General features: G+C 45.6%; 1 protein-coding gene across 5 annotated transcripts in view; it reads right to left on the bottom strand.

Moving 5' to 3' along the window:
* npl (N-acetylneuraminate pyruvate lyase (dihydrodipicolinate synthase)) overlaps nt 1-22151 on the bottom strand; it is a 68445-nt gene that overhangs the window by 10763 nt on the left and 35531 nt on the right. For all 5 annotated transcript variants that reach the window (XR_010963875.1, XM_067990477.1, XM_067990478.1 and 2 more), the window contains 2 exons: nt 19191-19237; nt 3814-3898 (listed from right to left, as the gene is read on the bottom strand). Coding sequence is in view for 4 of the 5 variants with exons in the window: in XM_067990477.1 (XP_067846578.1) it covers nt 3814-3898; nt 19191-19237 (132 nt within the window). In the remaining variant the exon portion in view is untranslated. The remainder of the gene's footprint in view (nt 1-3813; nt 3899-19190; nt 19238-22151) is intronic.

Below are 22151 nucleotides of genomic sequence, written 5' to 3' on the forward strand. Positions count from 1 at the left end.
GCACAATACTCCAATTGTGGTCAAACCAAGGTTATATACAAGTTTAACATAACTTCTTTGCTTTACAATTCTCTCTCTCTAGGAATGAACTCTAGTGCTAGATTTGCCTTTTTTAAAAATGGCCTCATTAACCTGCGTTGCTACTTTTAGTGATTTGTGTATCTGTACCCATAGATCCTTTTACTTCTCTATCCTGTTTAGACTCTTACCATCTCGGCAGTGTGTTGCCTCCTTATTCTTCCAACCAAAATGCACACTTACCGATGTTGAAATTCATTTGCCAATTACACACCCATTTTGCAATTTTATTAATGTCCTCTTTTATTTTGACGCATTCTTCCTTTATATTAACTATACCGCCCAATTTGGTGTCGTCTGCAAATTTTGAAATTTTGAAATTGTACTTACGATTTCCGAATCCAAATTGTTAATGTAAATTGTCAACAACAGTGGTCCCAGCACTGATCCCTGTGGAACACCACTTCCCACTGAGTAACTACCCTTAGCCCCTACTCTCTGTTTTCTGTTTTGTAGCCAACATGCTATCCATTCTGCTCTGAACTTAGCCATGAGTCTACAATGCAGTACCTTATTGAAGGCCTTTTGTAAATCTAAATATATTACACCTACTGCATTACCCTTGTCTACGCTTTCTGTTACTTCTTCAAAGAATTCAATAAGGTTGATCAAGCATGACCTTCCCTTCTGAAACCGGTGCTATCTATTCTCGATTATATTTTTGTTCTCTCGATGTCTTTCTATTACATCTTTTAGTGAAGATTCTATTATCTTTCCCACCACCGACGTGAAGCGAACTGGTGTATAATTCCCTGGACTTGTTCTATCTCCCTTTTTAGATACAGGAACAACATTGGCTGTCCACCAGTCCTCTGGCACTATATTATATTATATATATATCCTTCCTGAGTTTGATTAGCTTATCAATTATCACTTCTCTTTTTATCTTCAATGTTTTAATATCTTTTTCAACCTCTTCTTCCAATGTCCTGCCCACCCTGGTTAGTCTCCCTGGTAAATACAGAGGCAAAGTAACTATTCAATATTTTTGCGATTTCAATGGGGTCACTAAATAGTAATCAGAAGGGAGAACTCTGGCTGATTTCACTCCTCCCCCTCTGCATTCCCTAACAACAGCTTGAATTTCTGTAGTATTTTTCACTTGCAGGACGGTATCTCAAAACAATGCAGAGATGGAAGATTCATTGGTATTAATTTTCCGAAATTCCCTAGATTCTAGAAGGATGCCATCAGATTGGGAAATAGCGAATGTAACTCCTCTATTCAAGAAAGGAGGGAAGACAGAAAGCAGGAAACTACAGGCCAGTTAGCTTAATATCTGTCATAGGGAAAATGCTAGAATCTATTATTAAAGAGGTTATAGAAGGGCACTTAGAAAATCTCAATGCAATCAGGCAGAGTCAACACGGCCTTGTGAAAGGGAAATCGTGTTTAACTAATTTATTAGAGTTCTTTGAGGAAGTAACAAGCAATGTGGATAAAGGGGATCCTGTAGATGTGGTGTACTTGGATTTCCAGAAGGCTTTTGACAAGGTGCCACATCAAAAGGGTACTACACAAAATAAGAGCTCATGGTGCAGGGGGTAACATATTAGCATGAATAAAGGATTGGTTAGCCTACAGGAAACAGAGTAGGCATAAATGGGTCATTTTCAGGTTGTCAACATGTAACGAGTGGAGTGCCACAGGGATCAGTGCTTGGGCCTCAACTATTTACAATCCATATCAATGACTTGGATGAAGGGACCGAATGTATGGTTGCTAAATTTGCTGATGACAAAGATAGGTAGGAAAGTAAGTTGTAAAGAGGACATAAGGAGTCTGCAAAAGGATATAGATAGGTTAAGTGAGTGGGCAAAAATTTGGCAGATGGAGTATAATGTGGGAAAATGTGAACTTGTCCACTTTGGCAGGAGGAATAGAAAAGCAGTATATTTAAATGGAGAGAGATTGCAGAACTCTGTGGTACAGAGGGATCTGGGTGTCCTAGTACATGAATCACAAAAAGTTAGTATGCAGGTACAGCAAGTGATTAGGAAAGCAAATGGAATGTTGTCATTTATTGCAAGGGGAATGGAATATAAAAGTAGAGATGTTTTGTTACAGTTGTACAGGGCATTGGTAAGACCACATCTAGAATACTGTGTGCAGTTTTGGTCTCCTTATTTAAAGAAAGGACATAATTGCTTTGGAGGCGGTTCAGAGAAGATTCACTCAACCGTTTCCTGGGATGAGGGGGTTATCTTATGAGGAAAGGTTGGACAAGTTGGGCCTGTATACACTGGAGTTTAGAAGAATGAGAGGTGATCTTATTGAAACATATAAGATCCTGAAGGGACTAGAAGGGTAGATGCTGAGAGGACGTTTCCCCTCGTGGGAGAGATTAGAACTAGAGGTCACTGTTTAAAAATAAGGGGTCTCCCATCTAAGACGGAGATGGAGAATTTTTTTCGCTGAGGGTTGTGAGTCTGTGGAACTCCCTTTCCCAGAGAGCGTTGGAGGCAGGGTCATTGAATATTTTTAAGGCCGAGTTAGATAGATTTCTGATTAACAAGAGAGTCAAAGGTTATAGTAGGAAGAGGTCGTAATCAGATCAGCCATGATCTGATCAAATGGCAGAGCAGGCTCGGGGGGCCAAATGGCCTACTCCTGCTCTTGATTCGTTTGTTCGTATGTTCGTAAAAACAACTTGCATTTATATAGTGCCTTTAACGTAGTAAAACATCCCAAGGCACTTCACAGGAGCGTTACCAAACAAAATTTGACATGGCACCACATGAGGAGATATAAGGACAGATGGTCAAAGAGGTAGGTTTTAAGGAGCATCTTTAAAAGGAGGAGAGAGAAGTAGAGAGGCGGAGAGGTTTAGGGATGGAAATCAAGAGCTGAGGGCCAAGGCAGTTGAAGGCACAGCCGTCAATGGTGGAGCAATTAAAATCGGGGAAGCGGAAGAAGTAAGAGTTGGAGGAGCGCAGAGATCTCGGAGGGTTGTAGGGCTAGAGAAGGTTATAGAGATAGAAGGGGGCAAGGCCATAGAGGCATTTGAAAACAGGGATGAGAATTTTTAAAATCGAGGCATTCACAGACCGGGAGCCAATGTAGATCAGTGAGCACAGGGGTAATGGGAGAAAGGAACTTGGTGCGAGTTAGGATACGGGCAGCAGAGTTTTGGATGAGTTCAAGTTTATGGAGGCTGGTAGATGGGAGGCTGGCCAGGAGAGCGTTGGAATAGTCAAGTCTAGAGGTAACAAAGGCACAGTTAAGGGTTTCAGCAGCAGATGAGCTGAAGCAGGAGCGGAGATGGGTGATGTTACATAGGTGGAAGTAGATGGTCTTGGTGATGGAGGGGATATGTGATCGGAAGCTCATCTCAGGGTCAAATAGGACACCAAGGTTGCGAATGGTCCGGTTCAGCCTCAGAGAATGGCTAGGGAGAGGGATGGGGTTGATGGCTACGGAACGGAGTTTGCGGCAGGGACCAAAGACAATGGCTTTGGTCTTTCCACTATTTAGTTGGAGGAAATTTTTGTTCATCCTCGGACAAACCAGAGACAGTGGAGAGATCGAGGGAGATGGTGACGAGGTGGAAGTGGGCATCGTCAACGTACATGTGGAATCTGACTTGGAACACCAAACAGGAGGAGAAAATGGAGGTTGAGAGCCTTCAATTTTCTCACGAGATTTTGAAAGTGCAATACTGATTAAAAGCTAGTGTTTTTTTTAATCTGGTAAAAGTAAAAATATAAATGGAGGAAATCTGGAAAATTAGTTTACCTGGTGCTCCCTGGCCAAGTTGTAGTCTTCTCTCTCAATTGCAGCCAGCATTTTGTTGCATAAATTCCCAAAATAATTGTATGTGCTGAAGGAAAACAGCAATTAGTATGATCTTCAAGAATTAAATCTCCAATTAAACTGTTTAATAAATGACCGGAAAAACATTTAAAGTTTTTGTTCCTACGCATCTAATGTTCAGAAATTATCCTGAAATTAGCTGATCATCTCATAGGAAAGAACTAGACTACCTTTCAGGCATCCATTATGCATTTAAATTCCAAATTTGATTGAAATTAAAACTCTACCACCGTCAACAGTTATGGTTCATCTGGCTACAGCCAGATGTAACATTTCAGTATCTCATTTTTGAATGGGGATAGGATGGTTAGGTCAAAATCCACACACACCACACTCAATGTCCTATCTGCAGGCAGCATTGAAAGCATGAAAACAAAAACAGGAAAGTATGGAAATACTCAGCAGGTCAGTCAGCAACTGCAGAGAAATAGGTCAGTCAGTTCACGTTTCAGGTCTTAGATGTCAACTGACTGATTTCTGTTTCTCTACAGATGCTGTCTGGCTTGCTGAGTATTTCTACCTTTTCCTATTTTTGTTTTCAGAATTCAAGCATCTGCAGTATTTGCTTTTTTTAAAAAAAATCTATTTCAGTGGCTTTTTTTTATTCGTTCATGGGATATGGGCGTCGCTGGCAAGGCCAGAATTTATTATCCATTCCTAATTGCCCTTGAGAAGTTGGTGGTGAGCCGCCTTCTTGAACCGCTGCAGTCCGTGTGGTGAAGGTTCTCCCACAGTGCTGTTAGGTAGGGAGATCCAGGATTTTGACCCAGCTATGAAGGAGGAACGGTGATATATTTCCAAGAAGAAATGGTGTGTGACTTGGAGGGGAACGTGCAGGTGGTGTTCTTCCCATGTGCCTGCTGCCTTTGTCCTTCCAGGTGGTAGAGGTCGCAGGTTTGGGAGGTGCTGTCGAAGAAGCATCCTGTAGATGGTACACACTGCAGCCACGGAGCGCCGGTGATGAAGGGAGTAAATGTTTAGGGTGGTGGATGGGGTGCCAATCAAGCGGGCTGCTTTGTCCTGGATGTTGTCGAGCTTCTTGAGTGTTGTTGGAGCTGCACTCATCCAGGCAAGTGGAGAGTATTCCATCACACTCCTGGCTTGTGCCTTGTAGATGGTGGAAAGGCTTTGGGGAGTCAAGAGGTGAGCCATTCGGCACAGAATACGCAGCCTCTGACCTGCTCTTGTAGTCACAGTATTTATGGGGCTGGACCAGTTAAGTTTCTGGTCAATGGTGACCCCCAGGATGTTGATGGTGCAGGACTCGGCGATGATAATACCGTTGAATGTCAAGGGGAAGTGGTTAGACTCTCTTGTTGGAGATGGTCATTGCACGAATGTTACTTGCCACTTATCAGCCCAAGCCTGGAAATTGTCCAGCTCTTGCTGCATGCGGGCACGGACTGCTTCATTATCTGAGGGGCTGCGAATGGAACTGAACGCTGTGCAATCGTCAGCGAACATCCCCATTTCTGACCTTATGATGGAGGGAAGGTCATTGATGAAGCAGCTGAAGATGGTTGGGCCTAGGACACTGCCGCAGGAGTTCCTCAAGGCAATGTCCTGGGGCTGAGATGATTGGCCTCCAACAACCACTACCATCTTCCTTTGTGCTAGGTATGACTCCAGCTACTGGAGAGTTTTCCCCCTGATTCCCATTGACTTCAATTTTACTAGGGCTCCTTGGTGCCACACACGGTCAAATGCTGCCTTGATGTCAAGGGCAGTCACTCTCACCTCAAATCTGGAATACAGCTCTTTTGTCCATGCTTGGACCAAGGCTGTAACAAGGTCTGGAGCCTAGTGATCCTGGCGGAACCCATACTGAGCATCGGTGAGCAGGTTATTGGTGAGTAAGTGCCACTTGATAGCACAGTCGACAACACCTTCCATCACATGCCAGTGTTGTAGCTGTACTTAAACATCTTGGCTAGAGGCATGGCTAGTTCTGGAGCATAAGTCTTCAGCACTACAGCTGGGATGTTATCAGGGCCCATAGCCTTTGCTGTATCCAGTGCACTCAACCGTTTCTTGATATCACGTAGAGTGAATCGGATTGGCAGAAGCCTGGCTTCTGTGATGGTGGGGCTATCGGGAGGAGGCAGAGATGGATCATCCACTCGGCACTTCTGGCTGAAGATGGTTGCAAATGCTTCAGCCTTGTCTTTTGCACTCACGTGCTGGATTCTGCCATTATTCAGAATGGGGACATTCACGGAGCTTCCTCCTCCCGTAGTTGTTTAATTGTCCATCACCATTCACGACTGGATGTGGCAGGACTGCAGAGCTTTGATCTGATCCGTTGGTTGTGGAATCGCTTAGCTCTGGCTATAGCATGTTGCTTCCGCTGTTTAGCATGCATGCAGTCCTGAGTTGTAGCTTCACCAGGTTGGCACCTCATTTTTAGTTACACCTGGTGCTGCTGCTGGCATTCTCTTCTACACTCCTCATTGAACCAGGGTTGATCCCCTGGCTTGTTGGAAAGGGTAGAGTGAGGAATATGCTGGGCCATGAGGTTACAGATTGTGCTGGAATACAATTCTGCTGCTGCTGATGGCCCACAGCACCTCATGGATGCCCAGTTTTGAGCTGTTAGATCGGTTCTGAATCTATCCCATTTAGCACGTTGGTAGTGCCACAAAACACGTTGGACGGTGTCATCAGTGTGAAGACGGGGCTTTGTCTCCACGAGGACTGTGCAGTGGTCACTCCTACCAATACTGTCATGAACAGATGCATCTGCGACAGGTAGATTGGTGAGGACGAGGTCAAGTAGGTTTTTCCCTCATGTTGTTCGCTCACCACCTGCTGCAGGCCCAGTCTGGCAGCTATGTCCTTCAGGACTCGGCCAGCTCAGTCAGTAGTGGTGCTACCAAGCCACTCTTGATGATGGACATTGAAGTCCCCCGCCCAGAGCACATTCTGTGCCCTTGCTACCCTCAGTGCTTCCTCCAAGTGGTGCTCAACATGGAGGAGGACTGATGTGAACATATCTGGAGAAATCGATGTCCCAGAATGTCTACTGATGGACTGGCTGGAGAACAATGTGAAGATGGCAAAGAAAAGACCATCACTGAAACTTAGACTTAGGTTCAGCCACTGCAATCCAGTAACCAGATGCGACATGGTAGCTTACAAAACAGAGAAGCTGATGAACAGTTTCAAAACAACATACTAATGAAAAACAGCACGAAGTAAAAGGCCTATGACCAAGGCCACTGTTTCAAGCTGACTGAATATATTCATTTTTATTACATTGAATTTCATTTTTTATAAATGTGTTTTGGGATCACATTCCACAATTCAGTTTGTTTTGTGAAATTGAAATCAAACGGCCTCAAAAATGACATAAAAAAGTTAGTTACTTTGTGAACTTGTAGCTTAACATTAGGAATTACAATCTCAGTTTCACAAGTGTAAGCAACTAACATTTTTCTAACTGGGCAACAAAACACTATTCAACTTTTTTATTTGAAGATTGAACTAATATTAAATTCTTTCCCTTTTGCTCTCTGTCTCCTCTTCTCTCTTTCTCCTTAAATCACTTTCTCCCTAAAAAAAGAGAAAAAGAGACAGAGCAGAAAAGGAAAGATAGTGAGAGAGAAACAGCAATACAGAGAAATTGAGAGACAGGTTAAAAGAGACCATATTCTTTTACTTGCAAGTGCAACTGCTAACCAAATGGTCTATTAGAATCATAGAAATTTACGACACATTCAGCCCATCGTGTCTGTACCAGTTAAAAAAAGAGCTAATCAGCCTAATTCCACTTTCCAGCTCTTGGTCCGTTGCCTTGTTGTTACGGCACTTCAAGTGTATATCAAAGTACTTTTAAATGCGATGAGGCTTTCTGCCTCTACCGCCCTTTCAGGCAGTGAGTTCCAGACCCCACCACCCTCTGGGCGAAAAAATTTCTCCTCAACTCCCGTCTAACCTTTCTACCAATTACTTTAAATCTGTGCCCTCTGGTTATTGACCTTTCTGCTAAGGGAAATAGGTCCTTCCTATCCACTCTATCTCGGCCTCTCAATTTTATACACCTCAGTTAAATCTCCCCTCAGCCTCCTTTGTTCCAAAGAAAACAACCCCAGCCTATCCAATCTTTCCTCATAGCTGAAGTTCTCCAGTCCTGGCAACATCCTCGTAAATCTCTCCTGCACCCTCTCTAGTGCAATTACACCCTTCCTGTAATGTGGTGACCAGAACTGTAGGCAGTACTCAAGCTGTAGCCTAGTGTTTTATACAGTTCTAGCATAACCTCCCTGCTCTTATAGTCTATGCCTCGGCTAATAAAGGAAAGTATCCCGTATGCCTTCTTTACCACCTTATCTCCCTGTCCTGCTACCTTCAGGGATCTGTTGACATGCACTCCAAGGTCCCTCTGTTCCTCTACAATTCAGTATCCTCCCATTTATTGTGTATTCCCTTGCCTTATTTTCCCTCCCCAAATGCATTATCTCACACTTCACCGGTTTGAATTCCATTTGCCACTTTTCTGCCCACCTGACCAGTCCATTGATATCTTCCTGCAGTCTACAGCTTTCTTCCTCACTATCCACCACACGGACAATTTGAGTTCTGGCCTGTAGAAGCAGACATAACTACACATATGTATGTACTTAAAAAAAAATCAATTTAATCTTTATTTATGACCGACTTCATGCGCGTGGGTAACCCGCCCAGTAAAATACGTCCATTCCCACGCGATTGCGGGTAAATTGGAGCCACTGAACATGGCTACCGGGTTTCCCATCGGAAACCTGCGCAGCGGGCGGACCGCGCACCTGCATCACAGGCTGTCGAGCTGGAGCAAACACCCAAAATTACACAACAGAGCAGCCCAGGGGAAAGGCTGCTCCTAGATTCAGTGATGCCTCACTCCAGGTGCTACTGGATGGGGTGGAGGAGGAGGGGGGATGTATTCTACACGGCAGAAGGGAGGAAGTGGCCTGCCTCTGCCACCAAGAAGGCCTGGCTCGAGGTGGCAGAGGTCGTCATCAGCAGCAGCAACGTCTCCCGCACCTGGATACAGTGCGGGAAGCGTTTCAATGACCTAACTAGGTCAGCCAAAGCGAGTGAGTACACTTACTCATTCTCCTACATTCCGTCTGCCACATCACCGCCCCCACCCCACAACTCCTTCGGCACTGCTAACACTTATCTATCACATCACTCCTCACACCCACTCTAACCTCATCCTCAACTTACCTGCACTTACTCACCACATCCTCACCTCCCCAGTACTCATCCCACCACTACCACTCAACCCAATCCTCATACAATGTCATGGCTCTGTCTCATACTCACCCTCTGATGCATCTCTTTCACGGTTAGCCTCACCCAAAACAATGCATTCAGCGGTTGGCCACGTCACCATCACTCACGCCTCTCTACTTTTTCCCCTTATCGAAGAGAGCCCGGAGTGCATGGGAGAGGGCGAGGACCAGAGGGGGGGCCGCAACATCTCGTGGTCCTCAGACGCAGAGCAGGAGGCGCTGGAACTGAGCCGCAGCCTCGAGTGCCTCTGATGACAGAACTTTAACATTCAGCATACACAATAGCAATTGATGTTAACATGCCTTGCCATCTTCAGCACCTCAACATCTGTCATCATGCTTAATATTGCCTTCTGTTCTCTTACAGGGCCTTCAGCGGCCACCGTGACGGCAGAGGGCGATTCCTCAGAGGACCTGCCGGCCTCTGAGGGGGCACCATCACATCTGAGAGAGCCATCCACCAGCGCAGATACACACACCTTGGTGGGTCCCCTTCCTCAGTTAGTTGGGGTCGCACATGGTGAGTCACCACACGTGAGCACGAGCAGACACTGGTGGCAGGGACAGCTGTGGAGAGTCCGCATCGGTGGGAGCACTCTTCTCCAGGCTCTGCTCAGCTTGACCAGAAATGCTGAACCCTGGGGGCCATCCATGAAAAGGAGAATGATCGAGGGGCAGCGGCACATTTGCGAGGTGCTGGAACAGGTGCCATGTGCATTCTCCACAATCGCGCAGAGGATGGAAGAGCCCAACACCTGCATAAGTGGGCTGGTGGCACAGGTAAGGGAGGACATCTGTGAGATAGTATCGCAGGTAAGAGCGAGAATGTCTGCGATGGAGGGAAGGCTAGCCTCCATGGAGCTTCAAGCACGGCTCACCAATGAGTCCATTGAGGCCCTGACAACAGCCCTTCGGACTCAGGGTGAACGACATTCTGCCACCTTAAACAGGCAGGCAGATACTCCGGTACTAGTCTTACAAGGCTTCACACATGTCCTCCAAACAGTCGTCCAGCAGAGTGGTAGGAGTGGTGTGAGCCTGGCCCAGGGGAGGGAAGATGGTGAAAGCGCCCCCACTCGCACCCGTTGCCCCCCTCTCATAGAATCATAGAATCATAGAAGTTACAACATGGAAACAGGCCCTTCGGCCCAACATGTCCATGTCGCCCAGTCTATACCACTAAGCTAGTCCCAATTGCCTGCACTTGGCCCATATCCCTCTATACCCATCTTACCCATGTAACTGTCCAAATGCTTTTTAAAAGACAAAATTGTACCCGCCTCAACTACTGCCTCTGGCAGCTCGTTCCAGACACTCACCACCCTTTGAGTGAAAAAATTGCCCCTCTGGACCCTTTTGTATCTCTCCCCTCTCACCTTAAATCTATGCCCCCTCGTTATAGACTCCCCTACCTTTGGGAAAAGATTTTGACTATCGACCTTATCTATGCCCCTCATTATTTTATAGACTTCTATAAGATCACCCCTTAACCTCCTACTCTCCAGGGAAAAAAGTCCCAGTCTGTCTAACCTCTCCCTGTAAGTCAAACCATCAAGTCCCGGTAGCATCCTAGTAAATCTTTTCTGCACTCTTTCTAGTTTAATAATATCCTTTCTATAATAGGGTGACCAGAACTGTACACAGTACTCCAAGTGTGGCCTCACCAATGCCCTGTACAACTTCAACAAGACATCCCAACTCCTGCATTCAATGTTCTGACCAATGAAACCAAGCATGCCGAATGCCTTCTTCACCACCCTATCCACCTGTGACTCCACTTTCAAGGAGCTATGAATCTGTACTCCTAGATCTCTTTGTTCTATAACTCTCCCCAACGCCCTACCATTAACGGAGTAGGTCCTGGCCCGATTCGATCTACCAAAATGCATCACCTCACATTTATCTAAATTAAACTCCATCTGCCATTCATCGGCCCACTGGCCCAATTGATTAAGATCCCGTTGCAATCCCAGATAACCTTCTTCACTGTCCACAATGCCACCAATCTTGGTGTCATCTCCAAACTTACTAACCATGCCTCCTAAATTCTCATCCAAATCATTAATATAAATAACAAATAACAGCGGACCCAGCACCGATTCCTGAGGCACACCGCTGGACACAGGCATCCAGTTTGAAAAACAACCCTCTACAACCACCCTCTGTCTTCTCTCAACCAATGCTGCCTCCTCTCCAGGTGGCTGAGTCTGCCCCTGCACAGGTGCAGGTGGAGCAGTCTTTGGAAGGGCCCTCCCGGGCACCAAAACCCAGAGGGTGTAGGCCCAAAGCATCTCATCGGTCAGGGCATGAACAAGAGCAACCTGCCACAACCTCTGCTGCAGCCACAGTGGAGGCACCACGTAGGAGTAGTCGTAAGCGAAAGGCGAAGGTTTTGTGAGCACAAAGGGGATGCACAAGGGTGTTTGACGGTTGGTCATTTAAAAAAAAAATTAATATTTGCTTTTTGTTAATTGCACATTAAATATTATTGTCACCACTACTGCCATGTCTTGGCCATTCTTGACTGGCTTGTGTAATAAAGCCCTTTCATGAGGTTCACCATGAACGCCCACACTTGATGTCACCCATTGGGTCACTCTACGGTGAGTGTATGTGTAGTTGCAGGACTGTTTTGTGCAGCTGTGGTGGGGGGGGGGGGGGGGGGGCGCTGCTGTGGCCGCTGCTCTGTCCAGGTGGTGAGGACTGGACTCTTCACACTGTCTGATATTAGGAAAACTGTTCACATATCAGTGACTCCCTGGCCTCACGAGCAGCCAGGTGAGCTGCTGTTCTGCCCATGTGTTGCTCCTCCTCTGCCTCGTCCTCCTCTTCAATGTGGATGAGGCATCCTCCAGCGGCACCCCTCTCTGCTGTGCCATGTTGTGCAGGGCACAACAGACGACTATAATGCGTCCCACTCTGTCTGGTGCGTATTGAAGCGCTCCCCCAGAACGATCAAGGCACCTGAAGCGCATCTTGAGCAGCCCTATAACATGCTCAATTGTAGACCTGGTAGCGACGTGGCTGTCGTTATATCGACACTGTTGCTCGGTGGTGGGGTTCCTCAGAGGTGTCATGAGCCACGTGTGCACGAGGTATCCCTTGTCCCCGAGGAGCCAATCCTTGCAGGTGTTCGGTGCGTAGAAGAGGGGCGGGATGTTGGACTCCCGGAGGATGAAGGAATCGTGACAGCTGCCAGGGTATCTGGCGCACACGTGAAGGAATCTCTTGTGGTGGTCACAAGTGAGCTGAGTGTTGATGGAGTGATAGCCCTTCCTGTTGATGAACAGTCCTGGCTCATGTGGAGATGCTCGTATTGCTATATGGGCACAATCGATTACACCCTGCACCCGTGGGAAGCCAGCCACAGCATGGAATCCCACTGCCCTCTCCGTCTGGCTGAGGTCATCCATGGGGAAGTTGACGTGTTGCGAGGCCCTGCGAAACAAGCTGTCGGTGACCTGCCTTATGCACTTGTGTGCAGACAACTGAAAGACCCCGGCAATGTCCCCAGTGGCACCCTGGAAGGATCCAGAGGCGAAGAAGTTGAGGGCAGTGGTGACTTTGACAGTGACAGGTAAGGAGATGCTGCTCAGGCCAGCTGGAAGCAGCTCGGCACGAAGGAGACTGCAGACGTCTGCGACTACCTGGCGACCGAGTCTGAGCCTCCGTATGCACTGCTCCTCAGAGAGGTCCAGGAAGCTGAGCCTCGGTCTGTAGACTCTGTTGCGAGGGTAGTGCCCCCTGCAACGTCGCTCTCTCTGTTGTTGCCCTCCGTGCTGTTGTGCAGGTGCCTGTGGCGCAGCACTGTGTTGTGGAGCACCACGTGGCCGAAGTGGATGGCGTGCCTGCCGATACTGGTAATGTTGCTCGTCTGACGATGAAGTGATGAATGAAGCCATGGCGCCCTCCCATCCTGATGGTGTGAGTTTGAGGGGGTTCGCAGAGTAGGTAAATATGTTTGCACAGTAGAGTTTTCAGTATAAATTAAGAATTTTGAGTGGAAACACAAAGGTCTTGCAGTCAAAAATTTGTCTGAAGTGACAAAGTGCCCTGCTGCAATAAATGAGGTTTTCTCCCTTCCCTGTCAAATAATCCTTTGCAGCTCCCACTGGTTGCTGGCTGAAATACGTCTGCTACAAAGGGGAGTGTTTCTCTCAGCACGGAAAACACGCCGAGCATCCTTCAAAATTGCAACCCTGCCAAAATTTCCACTCGATGAGGTCTCTCAATACCTCAACTATCTCTTAAACTATGTAAATTATCATCCCGCTGGCTTTAATTGCCGGTGGGAGTCCCGCATTCGGGAGGTGTGCACGAATCCGAACGTGTCTCTGGGGAACTCGGAAGTCAGCGGGTTGGAGCCAGGCTCCGAACCTATTCCGGCTTTCCGCCATTGTAGGAGATCCCCCCCGCCCCCAACCCGCCATCCAAAAATCGCCCCCCAAGTACCAGCAAAGGAGCAATATGACCATAGAAGTAAGAGGACACCACACGACATTCCCGCTATGGGGCAACCTTACCAATAGGACACAATGAATATCTCTGTCCTGCGAACTATGCCAAGCTAGGCTTTCTTTCCTCTGGAAGATTCATTGTTGTTCCCCGCCCAGGTGTAGACCCTTTCCCTTTATTGTCTCTGCCATGTGACGGCTCTGCTGTCCCTGGTTTCTCAGCTTTCATGTGAACTTAATTACACTTGTCCGAGCAGATGACGCCCCTTTACTGCTAGTGTCCTTGCAATCAGCAATGGTAAACATCAACTACTTTGCTTTCTCTTTCCAATAGCCATTCTACTTTGAGTCATGCAACTTACAGGTCCACAGACCCCTTTCATACATCCAACCTTAGCATTTCTCACAAGGGCATTTGTTCACACACAGGCTTAATTTCCACACAGCATCATCTGCCAAATGTCCCAGACTTTGATTAGCTATTTCAAAATATTATGGCTTAAAACAAGATTATTTAAGTTTCTTCAATGAAAAGTTAACATTTCACACAGTTACAATTAAAACAACACAAGTCTCTTCAGAGAATCAAGCAGGCTTGCTGCAATATCCATGATTACCCCTGGTCATTCTAGTCTCTGACATTCATCAGAATGCAATAGGAATTCCACGAGTACATTAAACCTTTTATACACAACGTCCTTCCTATACTTAGAAGATCATGTCACATTATTTCCATCATGCCTGGGTATTAGGTATAGGTTGGTGTGGTTTAAATTTCCCATATAATCATCTTTCAGTCCTCCCAGCTCCTGTGGCACTATGGACCACAAAGCTATCCCCTTCACACTAGTTTTTTTCCCTTTATGAAATCACCCCCATCCATGCCACAACAAAAATTTGGCTTTTGGATCCAAATCCTTCTCCCAACCTCCAGCTACCACAAGCAGCACAATAATAATGTGCACTCACACTGTCCACTACAATCGCCACCCAAAAATGCAGCCTCCAGCCCCAATTCAGTGCCCACCTGTGATATGAATATATGGTCCTGATCTCACTCCCATCTTCCAACCAACCGTGGACAAAAACTCAACCCACAAAAAAAGGAAAAAAGACAGAAAACAAGAGACATAAAAACCAGAAAGACAACCCAAAGAGAACTAGAAAAACACAAGTGTGAACCAAAAGACAAGCATAAAGGCATCAAATAAGAGATGGAGGACAGAAACAGAAGCAGAAAATAAAACAGACAGTAAGCCAGAAGAGCTCAAAGAACCAGCAACACAGGTGACAGAGGCCATATTATTTTACTTACGATGAGCAAGGCAACAGGAGATCCACAAATATACAATAATTTTGTGAGCTGCTAGTGAGCACAGGTAGGAAAATTGGAGCCACAGCTTTGTAGCTCTATCTCCTCTGCCACATTGGTCACTAGCGACGTTCCATGTTAGGAAAGGCGCCTCACAGAATTACCCCTCAATCCAAGTAAAAGTAATGCCACCACCAATTGATGCTTTAGCATTGAATTACATTTACAGCTCTAAAAGTTGCAAAGCACATGCAAAATCCTGCCATACCAAACAAACAAAATGTTTTACTTCTTAACAAACAGAAAAAAAAACAGGTTCTCCAATTTCACATTCCACGAAGGAAATTAACAGAGGCAAACTGACCCAGACGTTGCCAGAAGTTGCTCGTAAAACAACAGTGAGCCGAACACGCTCACCGTCACTAAGAGCAAAGGCTATGGGCCCCGACAGCATCCCGGCTGTAGTGCTGAAGACTTGTGCTCCAGAACTAGCCGCGCCTCTAGCCAAACTGTTCCAGTACAGCTACAACACTGGCATCTACCTGACAATGTGGAAAATTGACCAGGTATGTCCTGTCCACAAAAAGCAGGACAAATCCAATCCGGCCAATTACCACCCCATCAGCCTACTCTCAATCATCAGCAAAGTGATGGAAGGTGTCGTCGACAGTGCTATCAAGCGGCACTTACTCACCATTAACCTGCTCACCGATGCTCAGTTTGGGTTCCACCAGGACTGCTCTGCTCCAGACCTCATTACAGCATTGGTCCAAACATGGACAAAAGAGCTGAATTCCAGAGGTGAGGGGAGAGTGACTGCCCTTGACATCAAGGCAGCATTTGACCAAGTGTGGCACCAAGAAGCCCGAGTAAAATTGAAGTCAATGGGAATCAGGGGGAAAACTCTCCAGTGGCTGGAGTCATACCCAGCACAAAGGAAGATGGTAGTGGTTGTTGGAGGCCAATCATCTCAGCCCCAGGACATTGCTGCAGGAGTTCCTCAGGGCAGTGTCCTAGGCCCAACCATCTTCAGCTGCTTCATCAATGACCTTCCCTCCATCATAAGGTCACAAATGGGGATGTTTGCTGATGATTGCACAGTATTCAGTTCTATTCGCAACCCCTCAGATAATGAAGCAGTCTGTGCCCGCATGCAGCAAGACCTGGACAACATCCAGGCTTGGGCTGATACGTGGCAAGTAACATTCACGCCAGACAAGTGCCAGGCAATGGCCATCTCCAACAAGAGAGAATCTAACCACCTCCCCTTGACATTCAACGGCATTACCATCGCTGAATCCCACACCATCAACATCCTGGGGGTCACCATTGACCAGAAACTTAACTGGACCAGCCACAAAAATACTGTGGCTACAAGAGCAGGTCAGAGGCTGGGTATTCTACGGCGAGTGACACATCTCCTGACTCCCCAAAGGCACAAGTCAGGAGTATGATGGAATACTCTCCACTTACCTGGATGTGTGCAGCTCCAACAACACAAGAAGCTCGACACCATCCAGGATAAAGCAGCCCGCTTGATTGGCACCCCATCCATCACACTAAACATTCACTCCCTTCACCACCGGCGCACTGTGGCTGCAGTATGTACCATCCACAGGATGCACTGCAGCAACTCGCCAAGGCTTCTTCGACAGCACCTCCCAAACCAGTGACCTCTGCCACCTAGAAGGACAAGGGCAGCAGGCACATGGGAACAACACCACCTGCACGTTTCCCTCCAAATCACACACCATCCCAACTTGGAAATATATCGCCGTTCCTTCATCGTCGCTGGGTCAAAATCCTGGAACTCTCTTCCTAACAGCACTGTGGGAGAACCTTCACCACAAGGACTGTAGCTGTTCAAGAAGGCAGCTCACCACCACCTTCTCAAGGGCAATTAGGGATGGGCAATAAATGCTGGCCTTGCCAGCAACGCCCACATCCCATGAACGAATAAAAAAAAACTCAGCCGTTTCTTAATATCGAAGAATATGAAGACTGTCTTCTGTGATGGTGGGGATATCGGGAGGATGCTGAAATGGATCATCCACTCGGCACTTCTGGCTGAAGATGGTTGCAAACGCTTCAGCCTTGTCTTTTGCACTCACGTGCTGGACTCCACCATCACCATGTTTACAGAGCCTCCTCCTCCCGTTAGTTGTTTAATTGTCCACCACCATTCACGACTGGATGTGGCAGGACTGCAGAGCTTTGATCTGATCCGTTCCGTTGGTTGTGGAATCGCTTAGTTCTGTCTATAGCATGTTGCTTCCGCTGTTTAGCAAGCATGTAGTCCTGAGTTGTAGCTTTACCAGGTTGGCACCTCATTTTTAGGTACGCCTGGTGCTGCTCCTGGCATTCTCTTCTGCACTCCTCATTGAACCAGGGTTGATCCCCTGGCTTGTTGGTAATGGTAGAGTGAGGAATATGCCGGGCCATGAGGTTATAGATTGTGCTGGAATACAATTCTGCTGCTGCTGATGGCCCACAGCGCATCATGGATGCCCAGTTTTAAGCTGTTAGATCTGTTCTGAATCTATCCCATTTAACACGGTGATAGTGCCACACAACACGTTGGATGGTGTCCTCAGTGCGAAGAAGGGACTTCATCTCAACGAGGACTGTGCGGTGGTCACTCCTACCAATACTGTCATGGACAGATGCATTTGCGACAGGTAGATTGGTGAGGACGCGGTCAAGTAGGTTTTTCCCTCGTGTTGGTTCACTCATCACCTGCCGCAGGCCCAGGCTGGCAGCTATGTCCTTCAGGACTCGGCCAGCTTGGTCAGTAGATGGACATTGAAGTCCCCCACCCAGAGTAGGTTCTGTGCCCGTGCTACCCTCAGTGCTTCCTCCAAGTGGTGCTCAACATGGAGGAGGACTGATTCATCAGCTGAGGGAGGATGGTAGGTGGTAATCAGCAGGAGGTTTCCTTGCCTATGTTTGACCTGATGCCATGAGATTTCATGGGGTCCAGAGTCAATGTTGAGGACTCCCAGGGCTACTCCCTCCTAACTGTATATCACTCTACCGCCACCTCTGGTCGGTCTGTCCTACCGGTGAAACAGGACATACCCAGAGATGGTGATGGAAGAGTCTGGGACGTTGGCTGAAAGGTATGATTCTGTGAGTATGGCTATGTCAGGCTGTTGCTTGACTAGTTTGTGGGACTGCTCTCCCAATTTTGGCACAAGTCCCCAGATGCTCGTGAGGAGGACTTTGCAGGGTCGACTGGGCTTAGTTTGCCTTTGTCGTGTCCGGTGCCTAGCGGTCTGTCGGGTTTTATTTTTATTATGACTTTTTTTAAGCGAGATTTTACAACTGAGCGGCTTGCTCGGCCATTTCAGAGGGCAATTAAGAATCAACCACATTGCTGTGGGTCTGGAGTCACATATAGGCCAGACCAGGTAAGGACGGCAGGTTTCCTTCCCTGAAAAGGACATTAGTGAACCAGATGGGTTTTTATGACAATCCCCTAGTTTCATGGCCACCATTACTGATACTAGTTTTTTTTTAAAATCCAGATTTTATTTAATTAATTGAATTTAAATTCCCCAGCTGCAGTGGCGGGATTTGAACTCATGACTCCGGATTATTAGTCCAGGATTACTCATCCAGTAACATAACCATTATGCTACCGTACCCATCTAGTCTACACTGTGTCAATTGAGTTTCACTTCCTGGTTCTCACAGCGTGGCTTGCTTCAAGCTGATTAGTTGAGGGGACATAGAGATCCTTTCCCCGCTCACACAGCCCGGGAAAGAACGCTGCTGTTTTTGAATTCGGATTTCAAGGAAGTTGCCATCAAAAAGAACGCGGTAACTTAATGGGTGAATTTAAATGAGCTGCGACCATTGCTGGTTCGCTGCTCAGAGTAATTTACAGGTCATTGGGTTGGAAGAGGATATATGCTAAAAGGTAGCAGTACCTGAGAAATAAAAAACACCTTCACAAATATAATGCATCATGACACCAATGAAAAATAAAAACCCCAAGACACTCCTTTTAGTATTAAGGCAAGGGTTTGTGGTTCTTAATGGCAAAATGAATAGAATTGCAGAACACAATCCCCAAAACACTAGTGTGATTCCCAGAATCTTAGATAATACAAAATTAACTTACCTGGTCACCAAAAAATAGTGGCCCTGTTAATGAGGCTATGCAAACAATTTAATGAAATTTCATACATTGTATAACTGTTTGGAATAGGAGGTTTGCACATAGTATCTGAGAAAAAAAAATTAAAGATTTACCTGCCAACAGCTCCAGTTGCTCCTATTACCATTGCAGAGAAGAGTAGCTGGAGAACAAAAGCTTAGTTTAGAACTGGTCTATAACCTAGCAGGGGTGTCCAACAAGTAGTCCATGAAACCTTGGCAACCCAGTTATAATAGAAACTTTTATTTCTTACTTGCTGGATTCTCCTTTTTGAATTTACATGGGTCTACAGGTTGGAAAAGGACCATTCTTAATACTGTTGCCCTTTTGGTGGATACATCCTAAATCAGAACGCCAAAGTCTATTGGTATTAGCAACCTGAGATATATGCAAGTTAATGAGAACATAGAAAGTTGAGATCAATGTGGCTCCTAAGGCTCCATGGTATTCATCTAAACAGCCCAAAGACAAAAAGCTTGGACACTTCTGTTCTACATAATTGTAAGGCAAACTGATGGACACTTAAGGCAAGACTTTGATCTTGCAAAACCAGATATCAATAAGAATAATTTTAGGGGAGACACAACCATAAAATAGGTTTAAGATAACAAAACAAAACCATCTTTCTTCCAAAGGACAGCAAAAAATTTGTACAATTGTGGGCTCAAACTTAATCAGTCTCCTGACAGAGTAACAATTCCGAGGTCAGCTGAAGGTGTTGTAATAGATCGATGTCTCTATTTATTCCTGTAACCTTCAATCCCTTCGCATAACCAAATATATCAATCATTCAGTTCCTTTATACAGAGGATTTAAAGGAAAGGAGTTGCATTAATATAGCACCTTACCCCACCTCAGGACCTCCCAAAGCACGTTACAGCCAATTAAGTACTTTTTGAAGTGTAGTCACTATGATAACGTAGGGAATTGTGCAAGTGTTTTGCGCACAGCAAAGACCCACAAACAGCAATGAGATACATGGCCAGATGATCTGTTTTAGTGATGTTGGTTTAATTTGATGATTTAATTGACATAACATTCATTAACTTTGATAGGGAAGTATTCCATGTAATAAAAAACAAACTTATCAAGTCATTCCATGTTTACTGCTCTATTGGGAGGGAGGGAGATAAGAATTTTGTTAATCTGTAGTCTTGCTTGATAGTTACTTCTATATTAGCTAGATTATAATATAATATTCTAATTAAATATATGTAATGATATAGTGCCTCCTTGAAATGAAGACTAATAAAGGTTTCTAAAATAGATTTAATAATTCCTTTAGTTTTATAACACATAGGTTACTAACCCTATATATTTCACCCAAGATTTTCCATTAGAGACCGTTTACTTCCACCTTTTCAAGAGCATCTGCCCCTTTCCTCAGCCCATTTGCTGCTGAAACCCTCATTCATGCCTTAATTAACCCCAAGCTCAATTGCTCCCATCCTCCACCCTCCGTTAGCTTCAGCTCATAAAGAACTTTTCTGCTCATATTTAACCCGCACCAAGTTCTGTTCATGCATCACCCCATCCTCGCTGACCTACATTAGCTCCTGGTGCCCCACTGCCTCAAATTTAAAATTCTCAGTTGCTTTTAAATCCCTCCATGGCCTCACCTTACAACCCCCCAAACTCCTCAATCTTGCCCATTCCACCCCACCCTTTAGCCTCAACATCAATGGCAGTACTTTCAACTGCCTGGGCCCCACACTCTATTCCCTCTCTAAACTCTTCCATCTATCCTTTTAAGACTCTTCTTGAAACCCACCTCTTTGACCAAGCTTTTGGTCATCTCCTAACTGTTCGTTCTTTGGATTGGCATCTGTTTTACCTTATGCCTCAGTAAAGCACGTTGGGACATTTTGTACGTTAAAAAGGTTGCTACATAAATGCAAGTTGTTGTTACACTCCTAACTGCAGTAGGCTGAAAAATTACTCATGCCATCTGTTAAAGCCCTGATAGCTCAGATGGACAATGCATTGTTCAGTGTTTAACTGAGTCATGCAGATCAGGAATGTCCTAGGTTTGATAAGTTAGCTGATCTCTGCTGGTGTGTGCTACATTGTTTTCAGCACCCTTGGCCTACGGAGGGGAAAATCCTGATCACTGTACCGTACACAGATTCCATGCTGGAAACATACGAACATCAGGTGAGGTTAGGATTAGGTTTGGTTCTGATGCGCCCTTCTATCAAATAGCCTGATATTAGATACTCCAGTTAATTCAGAAAGGTGGTAATAATCCAACATAACAAGCATTTCATCCCACTGATAAGGGCGTGACCTACTTTTAGTCACATGTAAACTCTCTTGGGTTAGTCCTCAGTATTAAAAAAAACAAATATTAACGCAGTTATCCAGTTATGAGAGACAAATGATTGCCCGGAAGTGACCTTAATTAATGCTGGAGGCCAAAACTTGCTGTCCTTGGTGCTGATTTAATGAAGAGTTAATTCAAATGTAATTAATATTTATGAAATAAATATTATACATACAGTGTCTTATAAAGTAGATCATTCTAATATTATATGCTATTGTTTTGTGGCTTCTGCTCATTGTGGTAAGTGAAAAAACTTCTTAGAAAAAGGTTTTGCAAGAATAAACCTGTACCAAATACAGATGGTAAAAAGCCAATTAGAAATAAACTTGTAAGTCTAAACAGGAAAGTCAAACCATCAATATTTAGCAATAAACTGTCAAGTTACAAACTTATCAATTATCATATTTCCCAGGATCAATGTGGAGTATTGTGAGAACTACTACTACTACTACTACTACTACAGGACACAGTGAGTGTAAGATTATAAGAAACTCAGCAGGGGGGTGGGGAAATCAGGAATGACAGTAGCTGCCAAATAAAACCACAGATGTTTTCAGCACGGAAGGAAGCCATTTGGCCCATCATGTCTGTACCAGCTCCTTGCAAGACCAATCCAAAACAAATCCGACTGCCCCATGTTCTTCCCAATAGTCCTGTATCTTCCTGTGCTAATATTTATCCAATTTTCCCTTAAATAATCCAATGGTCTCAACCACTGCCTGTAGCATAGCAT

This window comes from Heptranchias perlo, chromosome 9 (genome assembly GCF_035084215.1).
Source record: "Heptranchias perlo isolate sHepPer1 chromosome 9, sHepPer1.hap1, whole genome shotgun sequence".
In the NCBI taxonomy this organism is placed as follows: domain Eukaryota; kingdom Metazoa; phylum Chordata; class Chondrichthyes; order Hexanchiformes; family Hexanchidae; genus Heptranchias; species Heptranchias perlo.